Here is a 15771-nt window from a genome sequence, read left to right on the forward strand (position 1 = left end):
ACGCTTTTGGAGTAAGGTAAGGTGAGGTGGTGGACGATCGGATGAACTTGTCCAGACAAGGATAGAACCCAGATGATGAGTCTGGAGTAGGTAATTAGAATACTCGAGGAGCTTATGTGGGTGAGCCGTTCAACGGTAACAACCTGAGATAGAGGTAAAATACAAGACGACGTTGGAAACAAAAGTTGAGGCACAATGGTCGACTGATAGGGAAACCTGACTAGGACGATGATGTGCTCGGGACCAGCCCAGCCTGGGACAAGCAGGATCACCCCGGTCGGCTTTCTCTTAGCCCACTGCCACTTTTGCCCACTGAAGTCGACTGGACCACTGTAATACCCGCCTTCCCAGATCAACCGGTGGCTCGTCCCCCATAAAGACCCCCGAAGAAACATGGAAATGCGCTTGCGCGGCGGGCTGGGCGCTGTGCCGGAACGCGCAGGGGTGGGTTTTCAGTGGCCCAGCGGTCGTCGATGTGCTGAAACCCAGGCGGCCGGGCTCCGCTTTACTGACGGAAGAACGGCAGCAAACCGGTGGGTTGGTTGATTGCCTTACCTAAGGCATTCGTATCCGTTCTTTACGTCAGGCACCTCGCACTTTAAGGTACCTTACTCCGTACCTTACGGTCTGCACATTCGAGGTGCGCTCCCCCACAAGTGGGTCCATCCGGCAAGCTTCCCAGCAGCTTCGACTTCGCCTTGCGAACCAGGCTGAACGACTCTCGTCGTCTCTTTTGCGACAACTTCAATCCTAGCCGCCGACACGCGCCCACCACGCACAACACCTCCGAGATCCTTCGACACGAAGACAGGCCACGACGTTCATCCTTCAAAGTTACCCTATCGCGCCAAAAGCAAGCTCAATGGCTGCGCCGCCGCCTCCACCTCCGCCCGCGCGAGGAGGCCTGTCGCTCTACGCAAACCTCCTCGACCCAGTCGCCGACCCCTCGGCCACGATCTCGAGCGCCCCCGTCCGCTACAACCAAGACGGCACGGTCGCCGACCCGAAAGACGGAACGATTGCGAAGAAGCCCATAGATCCATGTACCACCGCCGCCCTTCTCTAAACCATGTTCTCGAAGTTCACCAGAAACTTACCTCTCTCCCGCAGCCCTCCGCTTCCAGCCCATACGCAGACCACAAGCAAAGACCGCGAAACCAAAACCAAACTTCCCCAAGACGATACCCGGCCCAAACACCCCCGCTGCCTCTACAGCTGCAGCAGCTTCTTCCGCACTCGCATCCTCAACGACGACAGCCGCCCAGCAGCCCCCGCCACCGAAGAGCACCCTCGCCGACTGGGCCGTGACGGAAGAAGACGCGTGGCGCTACAGCGCCAATGCAGGCTCCGGAGCCGGAAGTCACCAGCGTGGCGGCCGCAGAAAGAAGAAGAAGAAGGGCAACAACGACCAGCCGGCCGAGACCAACTGGGACGACATCTACGACCCGACGAAGCCCACAAACGTCGAGGAGTACCTCCGCAGCGACGAGCGGATCCACGAGGTGCAGGAGTGGAAGAGGCTGCTCTACCGCCACCGCAGACGCAAGAGCCTGAGCGATGACAGCGACGAGGAGACGGAGCGCCGGCCGGTGATGAGTGAGTCTTCCCCCCCATCCCCCATCTCCTTTACGCAGAGAGCACGGCACGATCCTTACACGCTCCTTCCCAGACCAGTTCGCCCCTCCAGCCGAGTACTCATTCGTTCCTCCGCCTCCAACCTCACCACCGCCCGCCGAACCACGAGCCGCGGCAGCAGCAACCGGAGACGACGCATACGCCCGCCGCCAAGCTCTCTCCGCCTCCGCAGCACCTCCCCCTTCCCCTCCTCCGGCACCAACCGACGAAGCAACGATATCCCGCGCCCCCGTCCGCTACACCCCCTCCATCACAAAGGAACCGCCCGCAGCAGACGAAGCAGACCCCTCAGACCCAGACTCCCCACCACCAACCCTCGGACTCGGCGCCACCGCCGGACCACCAGCAGAAGAACCCGCCCCGCGCTCCTCCCGCCCAGGCCAAGCCGGCTTCGCCCAGCGCCTCATGAGCAAATACGGCTGGACAAAGGGCTCCGGCCTCGGCGCAGACGAATCCGGCATCGTCAACCCCCTGCGCGTACAAGTCGAGAAGCGCAAGAAGAAGTCGGACGCCGAGGGCGGCGGGTGGGCCGAGCCCGGGAACCGCGCAAAGGTCATTGGCGGGAAACGCAAGGACGAGATTGACGGCAGCAGCACCAAGAAATTTGGCGGGCCCATGAGCGAGGTTATTGTCCTGCAGCGCATGCTGGATAATATGGAGGACTTGCAGGGTGAGATTGCCAATGGGTTGGGGCAGGAAATTGGAGAGGAGTGCGGTGAAAAGGTAAGCTTGGGAGGGAAGAGGGCCTTGCCTCTTGGAGCTCTCTGGGTGTTATTTTCAGCATGCTAACCATATACTCATATAGTACGGCCGAGTCGAGCGATTATACATCGACGTTGAGAGGAGGCAGGTCTTTATCAGGTTTACGGACCAAGTCTCTGCCCTTCGTGTAAGTCTTTTCCCCTTCCCTTGGTCACCTTGTGCAATAGTAGTTTTGCTTACCGAGTTCCCATCACAGGCAGTCAATGAACTCGATGGACGTGTATTCAACGGCAATGTCATAGTGCCAAAGTTCTTCGATACTGAAAAGTTCGACAAGGGTATCTACCAATGACGTAGAATATGAAAAGCGATAAATAGGCTACAAACATTTAAATACATTCTTAAGATATAAATAATTACAACATCGTCGTCAAGAAGAAACCCAATGTGTCCAGTCTAATACGGGGGTAAGATGATATTTGTTCAGGTCATCTCATCACATCAGACAAGTCACTTTCGAAGGAATTAGACACAGTGAAACGTTAAAAGTAGAAAAAGGTATACACATCATGGATCCTCAATACACACTACAGCCCTCTCTATCTTCGTTGCCTATCGCCGCCTTCTTGTCCGCCATCAATCTCACGCCTCCGCCAGGTATCTGCCGTTGCCACTGCCCGTGTTTAACCACCCATCATCCAAGCTCTCGACATGCCGCTCGACCGAACCCTTTTCCCAAAATCGTCTAGGCGGGATATGTAGCGTGACGTGGTCGGAACCGAATGATGGCGGTAGAAACGACGCGACGCGTTGGTCTGTAGGTGCTTTTGGTTCGTCACGCAAAAGAGAGTAAAAAGTTGACGAGGGTCCGTTATATCTCCACCCATCGTCCAGTATTAAGTCTAGAGGTTCTCCTATACGTAGGAGGTTCCCAGTCTAGGGAATGCGTGTGGGGGTTTTTCGCAAGCTGTTAAGACAGGATTGCTGTAAAGAAATTGCACAAACAGTGAAAGATGTATGGAGAACGCCACCATTATCCGAGCCCGTATTTCCAGTGCCAGTCGTTTACAACAGCTGAGTAAGACCGAAGAGAACAGCAGCGCCAAGAATGGCCGTGTTGACGGCGACGCTGCCAGCGGCGCCATCCTTGTTGTTGGTGGAGCCACCAGCGGAGCCGCCGTTGCTGTCACCGTCCTTGTTGGCGTTGGTGTTGTTGGAACGGCACTTGTAGTCACCCTGGATCTGGCGGCCCTCCATCTTGTTGAAGGCATCGCAAGAGGTGTCAATGTCGCCAGTGGACTGGGTGTCGAAGGCACCCTTGACGTCCTCAAGAGCGGGAAGGTCGACCCTGTACGATTGTTAGATTCGTCACTAAAATATAATGTGTCGACAGACTTACTCAGTGAAGTTGCCACGGAGGAGGACGGCACCGCCAATCTGCTTCAGCTTGGGGAGACCGTCAATCTTCTGGAGAAGGGTGTTGTTCTGGATGGTAAGGCCACCACCAGTCTTGGTAAGGAGGGGCAGAGACAGGTTGGTGAGCTCAACGTTGTTGATGAAGGAAACATCACCGTCGGTGGTCTGGGTCAAGTTGGGGGCGATGAACTCGGTGAAGGTGTTCTTGTCGAACTTGATGGAGCCGTTGACGACTTCGAGGGAGTCCATCTGGACCTTGGCGGCATCGGCAATGATGATCTCACCAGCCCAGATAAGGTTGGGAAGGGTGATGCCCAAGTCGGGGCCGTTGGAGTTGATCTCGATGGTCTTGGTGGCGTTGGCCAGCTGGTTGCTGTAAGAAACAAGCTGGTTGTTGTTGTTGATGCGGAGGGAGTCGACAGAGGCGACGTTCAGGCCGTCCAAGCTCTTCAGGAAGGTGTCGCTGATGAGAATGTCGTTAACCTTGGTGACACCGGCGGTACCAAACACCAGGGAGCCGAGGGCGGGGAGGGTGACCCAGTTGATAGAGCCAACGGTGGCGAGCGAGGTGAAGCGCAGGTCGGAGAGGAGGGTCAGGCCCTGCATCTGGAAGATACCCTCAACGGAGGCGAGGGTGGAGGAGGTAAGGCCAACAAGCTGAGTGACGTTGGTAACGATCAGGTCGCCCTTGATGGTCTTGGGGCCGTTGATATCGATGTTGCCGGTGATGTCCTCGGAGATCTTGACGGAACCGGTGAAGGTGGTGCAGGGAAGGGCGGTAGCCATGGCGGCATCGGTGATGGTAACAGTGGCCGATGAGCAGAGGTTGGTGCTCTGGGCTAGAGATAGCGTATTGCGGTTAGAAAGCGTACATTTCAGAGATGGAGTGCTTCGAGCAACACATACCAGAGACAACACCGGCACCGACGGCCGCGAGGGCGGTGATGAGCTTGGAGTACATTGTGATTGATTTGGACGCTGTGGTTTTCGGTGTCAGTTTATCTGTTAAGAGTCGATGGCTCGCGATGGTGGTTTGAACGGAAAGATAATGGAAGCGTTGATTGATTGGAGTCTACTCCAGGTCGGTAACTCTGAGGCGGTGTTCCAAAAAGCTCGACGTTGGTTGTAGAGGGAGAGGAGGGAAGGGAGTGAAGGAAGTTGACGTTCGCGGGTCAGAGAGGAATTGGTTGGATATGGGGCTCCGGTGTTTCTTGTGTGTTTCTGAAGGAACCTGCGAGCGACTCCTTTTCCCCCCAGATGTCGACTATGACCGACGGTGGAGAGAGAAAGAGGCGTAGGGCAGAGAGAGAGGCTGGTGGGACGTGATGGAATTGGGCAATGTGTTTTTGGGGCAGGAGGAAGTGAAGAGGAGGCAAGAGGGCATTCCACGACGCGGCAAGCAATGGATAGCGATTTCCTGCCGAGCATTGGCAGCCGCTCGCTCTCCGCTCTCCTTCTTGCCCGCGACTTCCTTCCTCGTGTTGGGTCTTGTTTTCCGTTTCGTTCCACGACAGTCACGTACCTTGAATCCACGTGTTTGTTCTTCTCTTTCTTGGTGATATAGAAAAGGGAAGCTTTGTTGTTGAAGGCAGGACACGAAAGCCTTGTGTTGCGTACAGAGGAGTGAACGAGAGACGGGAATTGAATGTCAAAACGAACAGAAATGAAGCTGTCACGGAAAGGGAAGAGGAAGAAAATGATCTGGGGAGGGAAGGGATGGAGGAGACTGGACTTTGAGTGGTGCCGCTGGTGGACTGGCGCTATGAAGGGTAATAGAGGTATCCGTATCCGTAGTCAGGTAGAGAGTGGAAGACCCAGGAGGGTGTGGCTTGAAGGGGAAACACTCTTTTTTTTTTTTTTGGAGAAGGGGGGTGTGTGTATGGGAAAAGTATCTCTTGCGCCGCTCTTCCATACAAGTTACTGTTAACAACAGAGAGAGAGAGAGAGAGGGAGGCAAGGAATGGCCCGAAAGAAGGGGGGTCAAGGTAATTATCACGCTGCTATTCGTGGTGCACGCTGCGGGTACGAAGTAACCAAGACAGGGACCAGGGCCGGCGAGGGTGTGGTCAAGACTGGAACTGGGGCCAAGAATTGACGGACCGGCGCCTCCAGCAGTCCAAGGTATCCGTAGTCTGTAGTGTAGACTGTAGACCGAAGCCAAGCCTGGATGAGGGAGCGACTGAGTGTGTGTGTGTGTGAGAGGGAGAGAGGGAGAATTGAGATTGAAGATGGTGTAGTCCATACTCTGTAGACTGTAGTTAAGCACTCATGCGGTTCGCAGCACCAGCATCGGGCATCGTCACTATGGAAGTACTTACTGCGTAGTCTGCCATGTTAGTCTCTCAAGTTGGGTTGATAAAGACAGTCTACTTCAAACTGGGCTCAAGTCCTGTAGGTATTTCAGCTGGCACGGCGCCGAGCTACTCAACTCAGTTGGGAACTTGGGTCTCATCAATGTGCTACGGCGTCGACGGAACCCCCGTGAGATGCCGCTGCTGTGGATATGGTGTCGCGACTTGCAGGTCGTTTTCGTTTGACGCTGGCAGGTCGCAGACAGACACACTGGCACTGGCAGAGTCTGTGTCATGCGTATATCTGATCTGATCATTTGTCTGTCTGTTCAATCTGTCGTGGCTGCAGCAGTCAGTGGGTTGCTTATTTGGCAGGAATTCTGGGAGGAGGATTTCCTCCAGCGAGTTCAGTAACTTCAGTCTGTGTTTTTTTCCTTTTTGCTCGCCGTCTACAGGCACGCCTCCCCCGGCCCCCTTTTTCCGCCAGAGTTTATCTGCCGACTCCAAAGCCTGAGCCTCCTTCCATAGGTACCTTATGGATAGGAAAGGCTCTGCATGGGGGATCTGCTATCTAGAATTTTCCTTCCTTGACGCATCGGGATGGAGCAAAAGGCCGTAGCAAATATTGAATGGTAGATAATCCGATTAGAGTGATGATGGAATCGCAATGAACGCAACAGCCGGCCGCCATGGCATCAAGTTTCTGCGAATAACCCTGCTTCCACCGGTCTGGCGAGATTTGAAGGTCTTGGTTTCTGGCCTAGCTCCGCCCATCGGGAACCACTTTGGAGCAATCCATCTCCCTCTTTGCACTAGTACAGGGGCAAGGGGTAGAGATGAGGAGACCCACCCACACTCTCTGCTCTGATAGTGGATCTCTTCAGAAAAGGGGGGTGTTCCTTGTGAAGATACGTACCGCAAAATACACACAACCCCCTCTCACGGCCACAGCGAACAGTCACCATACACACACATACAATACACTCTTGACACACCACCACACATATGCAAACACACAGCTTCCCGTCAGTCAGACAACTCAATTGACAATAGTCAGCGAAAACCTTACATCTGTCTACTCCAAAAAGGCAATTCGACTGACTAGGTGGACTTGCGAGAGCTGACGTCTCTGCTGATATATAGGACGAACATGCACATGCACAGTCAAAAGAATCAAGACTCTCGCTCCCACGAAATTCCCGGGCACAGAGACGAGCACAGAGGCATTCCTCGTCCAATTTGTTCACTCCCCAAAGACGTAATTCGATCCAACTCTCCATTCTCTCTGTCACGCCTCGACCGAAAATTCTGTCCAGAAGTCAATGCGCTAGGCCTGCCGATGCGAAACCTTCCAGCCATTATGTGTGGTCTCTGCTCTCTGGACCATTCTCGACACGAGCGCACACATTTTACAATACCGAGTGCCCAGGTACGAATACCTATAACCTAGGCGAATGATCAGTAGGCAATGGTAGCACAACCACACAAAAGCAACAAGCACAAGCAAAATAAACAACAACACATAGCAGCCATGATGGATCATCCACCTCGCCTCGCCTCGCCTCGCCTCCAAATGCCTCCACAGATCATGTCTGTACCTTACATAAGTTGCTGCACTTGACCCTGCGCAGTAAGGTCAGGCCTCCCAAAACGGAGGTGGATGGACATGGGAATGGCCGACGGACTCTCCCACTCTCCAGTTATCCATCCCGCACAAGGCCCTGCCAAGGTCAGACGCGAGAAACCAGCCCCAGTATCCACTGGCAAGACTCTGAGACTTTGCGCCGCCGCGGCTGCTGGAAAGCCTGAACCACCAAGACCACCTCCCACTCGCAGACGATAGTAAACAACACTCACCAGTGACCACCCACCACCAATCTACTGCGTTGATAGCGCCTAAGACCCAGTGAGGCCCCAGCCGGGACTTCCTCTCTCTCTCTCTCGCAAAAGTGTCACAACTCAAGGACTACCAATCCACAATTGGCCCTCCTTCCGCCACCAATCAACTCCCACCGTCCCGAGCCAGGCTTCTTCTGGCAATCAATCTGCGGTCCGACCTTCTTTTGTTCACACACCCAGTCCGTATTGGTACCGATGGGTGCCGCCAACAACCCGCTGTCCAAAAGCTCCTGCTCGAATCATCGAGGCCTTGCTCAGCTGGCATCGAATCCCCATCGTTGATCGCCTCCATGATCCATCCCAGAGAAAAAGCCATCGCAAATGGTGCCAAGTCTGTACCAGGTACATTGCCCAGCACGCCACTACCGGCCGCCGCGAACAAGAAGGATGAAAAAAACAAAAACGCAGACTACGCCGGCCATCCATCCACAAATTGTTTCATCTTCCTGAGCGGCACGTTGTTTTGATTTAGAGATCCATCAATTCAGGACTGCTAGCACCACCAGGAGCCGCTGCAGTCAATGACGCAGTTGCTCGGCCATCCGAACACGGCCATGGCCTGGACTCGACAGAAACTGTGACGAGGGTCGGGAAGAAGCAAGTTTAAAGCATGTTAACTTCGGCTCAGTCATAGTGTACGGAGTACGGATGGCCACTCGCAGGCAGATATCAAATCATGCCTGGCTCGCGAGTCGCCTGGCCCTCACGCCCTCAAGCTTTGGCAGGCGGCAGGCGGCCTTGATCAGGACTGCAACCCACAGGCAAGAAGTTGGCAGTGCAGATAGCGCGACGCGTCCAACAAGAGTATCACTTTATCATTGGTCGCCGCCACTCGTTGACGGTTCAACACTGACGGCAGCGTAAAGCGGGTGTACGGGGCTCGCTGCGGTCCATCTGCAATCATCGGCTCTGACAGTCAATCCTATCTGCAGTGTTGCTGCAGCGGTGCAGTGGTGGATGAGACGGAGTCGATACCAGGAACCAACCACGGCGATACGACCCTCATCATTCGTGGGCCCTCACCACCATCAACGGCGACGGCACGACAGTTCACTGTCGTCTCGCGTCGCTAGCCATTTCGACATCTACTTACACGGACGCTAAGGCCTTACCAAGAATACGCCAATACGGTTCTACGAAACCAGCGAGCCCGGACTTGCGAGAGGCGGTTGAGCGCTGACGACTATTTGCCTCCCACCAGTCCATTCTCGCCTGGGTTTTTTCAGCAGCCCGCAACAGCACACTCGGCTGCGACTGGTCGGAACTGAAGCTGCCTCCCGGATTGGTTCTGCCACGATGCCGCACCGAGACAACGAGTCAAAGTGGTATACAAGTACGAACCGATATACGAATACCCGATGGCATTCTTGCTGCCTTTTCGCCCCAACCACCAGTGCCTGTCTCGCTTTCCCGAGATTTGCCATCTCTGTGTTCAATGCAGTCTGATCATCAGCCGATAGATATCCACCAGAAATAGGAGGTCGGAATGACAATACGGATACAAGCGATAGACGAAAGAACTAACAACGCAGGAAGATTGCATCGCTGCTGCGCAGCATATTACCACATGCCAGTGTTCATTTTCGATATCTCTTCCTGCATCTTGTTCCCGGGCGGCTTGCTTGCCCGTCCCATCCCACGCTAGTGGCACACCCGCCCCCCCCCCCCCCCCCCGGCTTGTCCGCGCTCATCCTAGCTTCACAATCTCTCAGGCTTGCAGGGGGGGATGCCCAAGACTTCCAGGTTTTCCAGTGGCTCTGCACGCTGCTCAGGTGCTGTGGCTGCCGTTTCTGTAAACCGCCCAACGGCACGAACGGCGCTGGCTAAACAGGAGCGCTTCCGAAGCACAAAGAGTGCAACGACCGATCTTCCATCGCGGCTGATCTTTGTCACGGGTGGCTGGCTGCCGCACGACGGATATCTGGGACAGATATCTGGACTCAGACGATTGCTTGGTATCCGTACTCCGTATTACTCTGTAGATCGCCTTGGAACGTCGCTCACAGTTTCCAACGCAAGAGTCTTGATGTCTGTCGTGGGGCCACGAGCGCAAAGCAACATGCGTTACCCTGCAGTTTGTGACGCAGATAATACCTGATGCTCTTCAGCTGTTCTGGACTTCTGGTAACAACATGTTCATCCTGCGACAAGACTTCAAACATCGACATCCTTGGCTGACGCACGTTCAACACCCCCCCCCCAAATCCCACGGTCACGATGGATGGCCCAGACGGAGCATCCGCGTGGAAAGCTTTCCCGTTCCTGCCACGAACCGCCTCTTTGCTCTGCCTTAACACGGCCCGCGGCAGCTGCAAGCTGCCGTTGGCCTCCCGTCGGGTCTCGGTGTCGCTGTCGTTGTCGCGGGGCTCGTCACTTTGCTTGTGGCACTCGTGGCCGGTGCGTCACAGTCAACTTGCAACGTCTCGCAAACTCCAAACACAAATGAGAGAGCTGCGCCGCTTTTCCCTCTCTGAGGCTGAAAGAGCTTGAACCGTCCGCACGGCGTATTCTCGGGGACAGGCAAAACCTTGAAAAGTGCAAGTCTAATTTTGACCGTAGCACAAGGCTGGTAATGGTAAGCCTGAAAGCTTGATTGATTCGGGGCATTGGGGTAATCCCAAATACTCCGTACGGAGTAAGTAGTCTTGACTCTTGAGAAGTTGAGGGACGACATGGGTTGCGTTCTCTGTGATCTGTCCCGTAGCCCGCTTAACTCTGACTAAAACAGATTGAAGATGATTTCGTTCTTCACTACCGAGAGCTTTCGTCGGGGAAGCAAGAAGCTTGGCTAACCCTTTCGTCTGGTTCTGGCCTTTCCTGGGTATGTGCGAGAGAGTCGACATCTCGTATCGCCGGGGACTTCGTATCCTTTCCGGACACTCCACATGCCTCATTGGTAATGTCTGCAATTTCTTGCCTTCCGAGAAAAGAAAAAGGCTATTTTACTGTGTGTAAGTATGTAACCCCGACTAATCACTCCAGTGTGCTTATATCAGTCTCCTCGACCCTCCACATGTACCACATAAACACGCTCCGATACGGCGCAAACGGGCTCGCCATCTCCGTCATATCCTTCTCCGACATGTACTTATACTTGCCGCCGCCCTTGGCCTTGAGCTTGGCCACGTCCCGTCCGACAAAGGCCGCCATCCCCCTCTGCACGCCCAGGTCGCCCAGCGAGAACACGTCCATCCTCTTGAGCCCGAAGCACGCAAACATCTCGACGGACCACAGGCCCAGCCCGCGGACGGCGATGAGCTTGTCCCGCACTTCTTCGTAGGGCGCGTCTGCGAGCATCTGGGCGCTCAGCTCCTCCGTCGCAAATTTCTCGGCTAGGCCTTTGATGTACTCTGCTTTCCGCTGCGAGAGGCCTGCGGTGCGGAGGTTCTCGATTGAGCGGGCGGCTACTTCTGACGGTTGGGGGAACTTCTTGGAGGACCCAGACCCGGACACTGTCGACTCAGTTGCTTCGGGGTTGGCTTCGGCTTCGGCTTCATCGTCTGTTGTGAAGAGAGCGACGAACTTGTTCTTGATGGATCGTGCCGCGGCGCCCGAGACCTGCTGGGAGATGATGCCGCTGCAGAGGCTCTCAAAGGGGTCGACTTTTTCAGCGAGACCTTCGGGCGAGAAGACGCGGCAGTAATTCTTCTCGATGAGGGGTTTCATGCGCTCGTCGACCTCGATGAGATGGCGGCACGCTTCCTCGAGGATGTTGGCCGTGGTTGTTCGTTTTGCGTCTCCTCGTTGGGCACTTCCCCCCGTCGGTGCCTTGGAGGGAGATGCCGCCTCAACGGAACGGGACGCGATGACCCTCGACGTCTCGGGTGAGATGACGGGAGCGTTGGTGAGTTTCGGGTTAGCGAGGCGGCTTACGGCCTTGGCCTTGGGCTTCTTCGCGGTGCCGTTGACGCGTTCGGCGATGAGGCCGACGGCGCTTGGGGTGGGTGTCGCCGGGCCTGCGGCCTTGGGACCCCGTTTTCTCGGCGGTGTGACCGGGTCAGAAGACGGGGCCGGATCGGTTGGTGCGGGTTCTGTCGGAGTCTTTCTCTTCCGGCCTTTTGGCGCCGGAGGGGCAGGTGCTGTGATGGTAGGAGGAGGTGGGATTTTGATGTCTGTCTGGGCGCTCAGTCGAGCTGACCTGCGGGACGCCATTGTTCGTGATGACTTTTCTCGTGATGACTTTTCTCGTGATGACTTTTCTCGTGATGACTTTTCTCGTGATGACCTTGACGATGACGAGTGGTGCCGTAGATTCTCAGGTGATGTTGCAGTGATGAGGGCTATTGTCCGGCCGCCGTGAGTGAAGAGAGAGTCACCCAAGTTGAATATCAAGTGTTGTCGTACACTTACAAATCCCCGTGCAGCAGAAAGGGAGCTCACAGAATGACGGCTGGAATGAATCCTCATTCGTACGCCATTGACTTGCTAAAAGGCACTTTTCAAGTTATCCGGTCGACCTAGAGCTGAAATCTGGGTGCGGAGTACGTTGTTCACTTGATTGCAGTAGCAGTGCGTTGCAGTTGCGTCTGTAGCAATGTCGTTGACATTCACGGCAACAACGAGGGCCTTGCCAGCAGTTGAGGCTCTGGAGCCGCCACACGGCTGGCGCTGCTAGTGCTTTGTCATCTGGAGTTGGGGGGCGCACGGGGGGGATGATGAAGTGCTTCTTCACTGCTCTTGGGAACTGCGAGAGCTTCCCGCTTGGATCGACGCATGCCTGCCTGTTGGAGAGAGCGGCTTACTCAGCCAAGGACCTGGTTTCTCCTGTACTTCAGGTATTGTCATGGTCGGACGAACCAACTTGGTCAAGGTGAGGGAGGTTCTGCGACAGAGCACAGTCCCGGGAAGATGGAGGCAGCCCGTGCCTGATACTGATCGGATTGAATGATGCTCGTCGTCCGATATCTCTCAGCGGCAATGTATATTGATCTGTTGACCGTACTGCGATATGATGCCGTTTTTTGTCCGCCTCGTATTCGTCACATACGAGTTGTAGCGTGGACTGCTTTTGCTGGTTTATACCATGCAGTCAACGGTCAATGAGGGCCGTTTTACGGGTATACGAAATCGAATGCGATATCGGGCTTCGATTTCTCTACCAGCACTTGACTAGTAGATGCTGGCAATCGATCACCATACGGCTTGATTTGTGGTCAGAAGTAGCACGTGGACTTCCAAGTTCCTTGCTTGAACGCAGGATGGAGAGCTCCCACAAAACGAGCGTTGGCATGTTGCTATTTGAGGGTGACAGATCACCGTTGAATCGATGATTCGATGGTGCTGTGTGCATAATTGGGCCGTTGCCTCCGGGAGTCGTGGACAGCATGCGGTGCACGCAACCAACAGCCTGAAGAGGCGGGGAGTAGGAATGATCAGCGAGGTAATATTTGGAAAGCAACATCTTTTGCATCCATTCGTTTCCCCTGCCTCCTGCCTCCTCACCTCCTGTAAGCACACCTGGTATTAAGCCGGATCAGGAGTTGACAAGTTGCACACGCAACGGCGGAACTGTGGGGGTGTGGGGGTATGGGATCCATCGTCTATGCCCGTGATGATGCCGGATGACGACGACTGTTGCTCCATCTGATCCATGGCCAGCACGCGGGCTGGACCTCTGGAAGACCGGAAGGGAAAAGCATTGTCCCTTCCGCTGCCCATGAGGAGACCATCGCGGAGCGGAACAGACGAAAAGAGAGGGGGGAAGAGGGACACTGGAGACGAATTCTCGAAAGATTGCTGTGCATTGGCAGTCGGAGAGTTGGACAGCTGGGAGTATCTCCATTTTTCTGTCTTCCGGGTGTGGCAATCGCGTACGTGCGTGAGTGGGATAGTGGATGTGGCGGGTTGGAGATTGACCGCGATCCCTGCCTATCCCTTCCCCCTCTCTCTGTCAAGTCTCCATCCATCTCTCGATTCTCGCCGTCTTCCCGCGCCATGCTTTTTCTGAGACTTTTCCGGGGGGTGATTGGGTTGGCAGGAATGGCCTAGCTTATTGTTTTGACGAAGAATTGTCTTGGGCCGACTCGTCTCTGCTTCTCGCGAATCCTAGTATACAGTAGTACAGCTGCACGAAGAGCTTGAACTTTCTTGGTGCGGGTGATAGGAATTGAGCGTGCCGTGTGAGTGTGTGTGTGCGGCGTGCGTGCCATGGTCAATAATATTAACGGTTGGACGAATCGAGATGCGGATAGCGGTTCTAGCCCAGCCATTCGCACAGGCCAGCATCGGGGAGTCGCTACCTGCGATGGTATGTGGTGCCGTAACATCGGATATTGGGCAAAGCAAGGGTGGAGCTGCGTGCCATCGGCGCCATCTATCAGTGGAATAACATCAGGAACTGAAGTCTTGAGTGACGGGGGAGAGAGCCGTAAACCATCGCCCTTCGAGCCTAGGGTAGCGTGGCGCCGTTGAACTGACAAGGTGACAGAAGTCGAGTTAGTTAGTTGCAACTTGTCATGCTTCTGGGCTGGTTCAGGGACGTCTAGTTTCGTTGGCCTCGGAAGACGAGCGAGTTCTTGACATCGAGTGCTTCTGTATTCAGTCCGGTTAGCGATTCTGCTCTCATATGCACCAACAAAAACGAAGATACTGTTAGTAGTAGGTATTAGGTGTTCCGCGCTTGGGGACGTTGCGGCCGGGCACCCTGGAGAACACTGGGGTAGGCCTGCAATTCTTTCTGCTCTCCGAGAGATAACCTGTCCCTTGGCGGGCGGTTGTGTCATTCAGCTGATTTCCTGCTGGCTACTCAGGCTTCCGCTCCTTCATGCTGAAGATGGCAGGCCGCAAGCCGCAAGCATCTGGGGTTCTGAGTTGACTGTGCTGACAGATGGATGGTGGAAAGGGGGCGCGTGCTTCCCACGAAGCCCCCGTTTGTTGATCCTGGAAAGATGAGCGGGGAGACACGTCGTGGAATTGAATTACAGTTATGAGGTCCTCAGAAATGGACGGGAGAATAGTATCCGTAGGACAAGGAGGGAGACAGAAAGACAGAGAGAGAGCAGAGAAAAGGGCAAAGTACCTTCAGGTTGCGGCACAGTCTCTCCTGAGTCCAGAAGCGCTTGGCAGCTCCGGCAATCTCGCGTGCTGAGGGCAGTCGATACAAGACGGTACTTCTGCTAACCTGATTAAACTTTTTGAGGCTTTGCCATTGGCTCATTCTTCGTATTTTCTGCTGCTGTCGAGCCGCGGGTTGCAGCTGCTTCTTGCGCCTGTTCCAAGGTCAGCCAAAGTACCTACCTTAATGGGCAGGCAGACAATTATTACCTTATGGAACGGTGATGATGTGCGTGCTCAGGTAAGGGTCCAGTAGGCAAAGTTGGCGAGATCCGTGGTTCACCTCAGGCCAAACTCTTCTCTTTCTCCTTTCTCGTTTGCTGTGGACTGAGGCAATAAGCTATGGTCTGTACGTTTGAATTCAGAGAGTGTGGTGCAACACTGCAGAGTAATAGGGTGAGTGGTGAGCTACGGTACATGGTGTAATCTCCAAGTTGACTGTGCCTGCCCTCCATCTCCCGCGTACTTGCATGTACCCTGCCTCTCCCACCAACCCAAGCCTACCTCAGTGCCTGCGCCTGCCTTGCCTCGACGTGCCTTAGCCTATACCATCCAAGCCTGCCACACCAGTCGCTCTTCCTCCCGGTCGACCATTTTTTTTCGGGGCCCTTTCAGCATTGGCGTGGCTCCTTTCTCAATTCCTTCCCCTTCCTGCTGGGCTTACCCGAATGTCCCTCGCTCGTCTTCTTGCCCTCGACAAAACTTCTGGCCGAAATCATCTCGCGTTCCCTTTGAGGACTTCAACAAGGTTGGAAGAGCACCAAAGTACACCTTT

The 15771-nt window shown here is 54.8% G+C and overlaps 4 protein-coding genes across 4 annotated transcripts; 1 reads left to right on the forward strand and 3 right to left on the reverse strand.

Annotated features, from left to right (window-relative positions):
- Positions 1-719: 719 nt before the first annotated feature.
- BDP81DRAFT_62306 (uncharacterized protein) lies at positions 720-2798 on the forward strand. The gene is made up of 5 exons (XM_060596076.1): positions 720-1043; positions 1111-1596; positions 1670-2358; positions 2441-2524; positions 2594-2798. Exons 1-5 carry the CDS (start codon positions 863-865, stop codon positions 2687-2689), a joined length of 1536 nt encoding a protein of 511 aa, XP_060442476.1. The 5' UTR covers positions 720-862; the 3' UTR covers positions 2690-2798.
- A 604-nt stretch (positions 2799-3402) lies between these two features.
- On the reverse strand, positions 3403-4714 carry BDP81DRAFT_396602 (uncharacterized protein; the record flags this gene model as incomplete). Its single annotated transcript, XM_060588210.1, has 3 exons — positions 3403-3685; positions 3737-4592; positions 4660-4714. 3 exons carry the CDS (start codon positions 4712-4714, stop codon positions 3403-3405), a joined length of 1194 nt encoding a protein of 397 aa, XP_060442477.1.
- Positions 4715-7797: 3083 nt separating this feature from the next.
- Positions 7798-8757, reverse strand: BDP81DRAFT_433262 (uncharacterized protein). The gene has a single exon (XM_060590844.1). It carries the CDS (start codon positions 8367-8369, stop codon positions 8112-8114), a length of 258 nt encoding a protein of 85 aa, XP_060442478.1. The 5' UTR covers positions 8370-8757; the 3' UTR covers positions 7798-8111.
- Positions 8758-10916: 2159 nt separating this feature from the next.
- BDP81DRAFT_325245 (DNA glycosylase) lies at positions 10917-12095 on the reverse strand (the record flags this gene model as incomplete). Its single annotated transcript, XM_060584955.1, has 1 exon — positions 10917-12095. One exon carries the CDS (start codon positions 12093-12095, stop codon positions 10917-10919), a length of 1179 nt encoding a protein of 392 aa, XP_060442479.1.
- Between the last annotated feature and the right edge of the window lie 3676 nt (positions 12096-15771).

The sequence above is a fragment of the Colletotrichum phormii genome (genome assembly GCF_030913505.1).
Source record: "Colletotrichum phormii strain CBS 102054 chromosome Unknown BDP81scaffold_16, whole genome shotgun sequence".
Lineage (NCBI taxonomy): Eukaryota > Fungi > Ascomycota > Sordariomycetes > Glomerellales > Glomerellaceae > Colletotrichum > Colletotrichum phormii.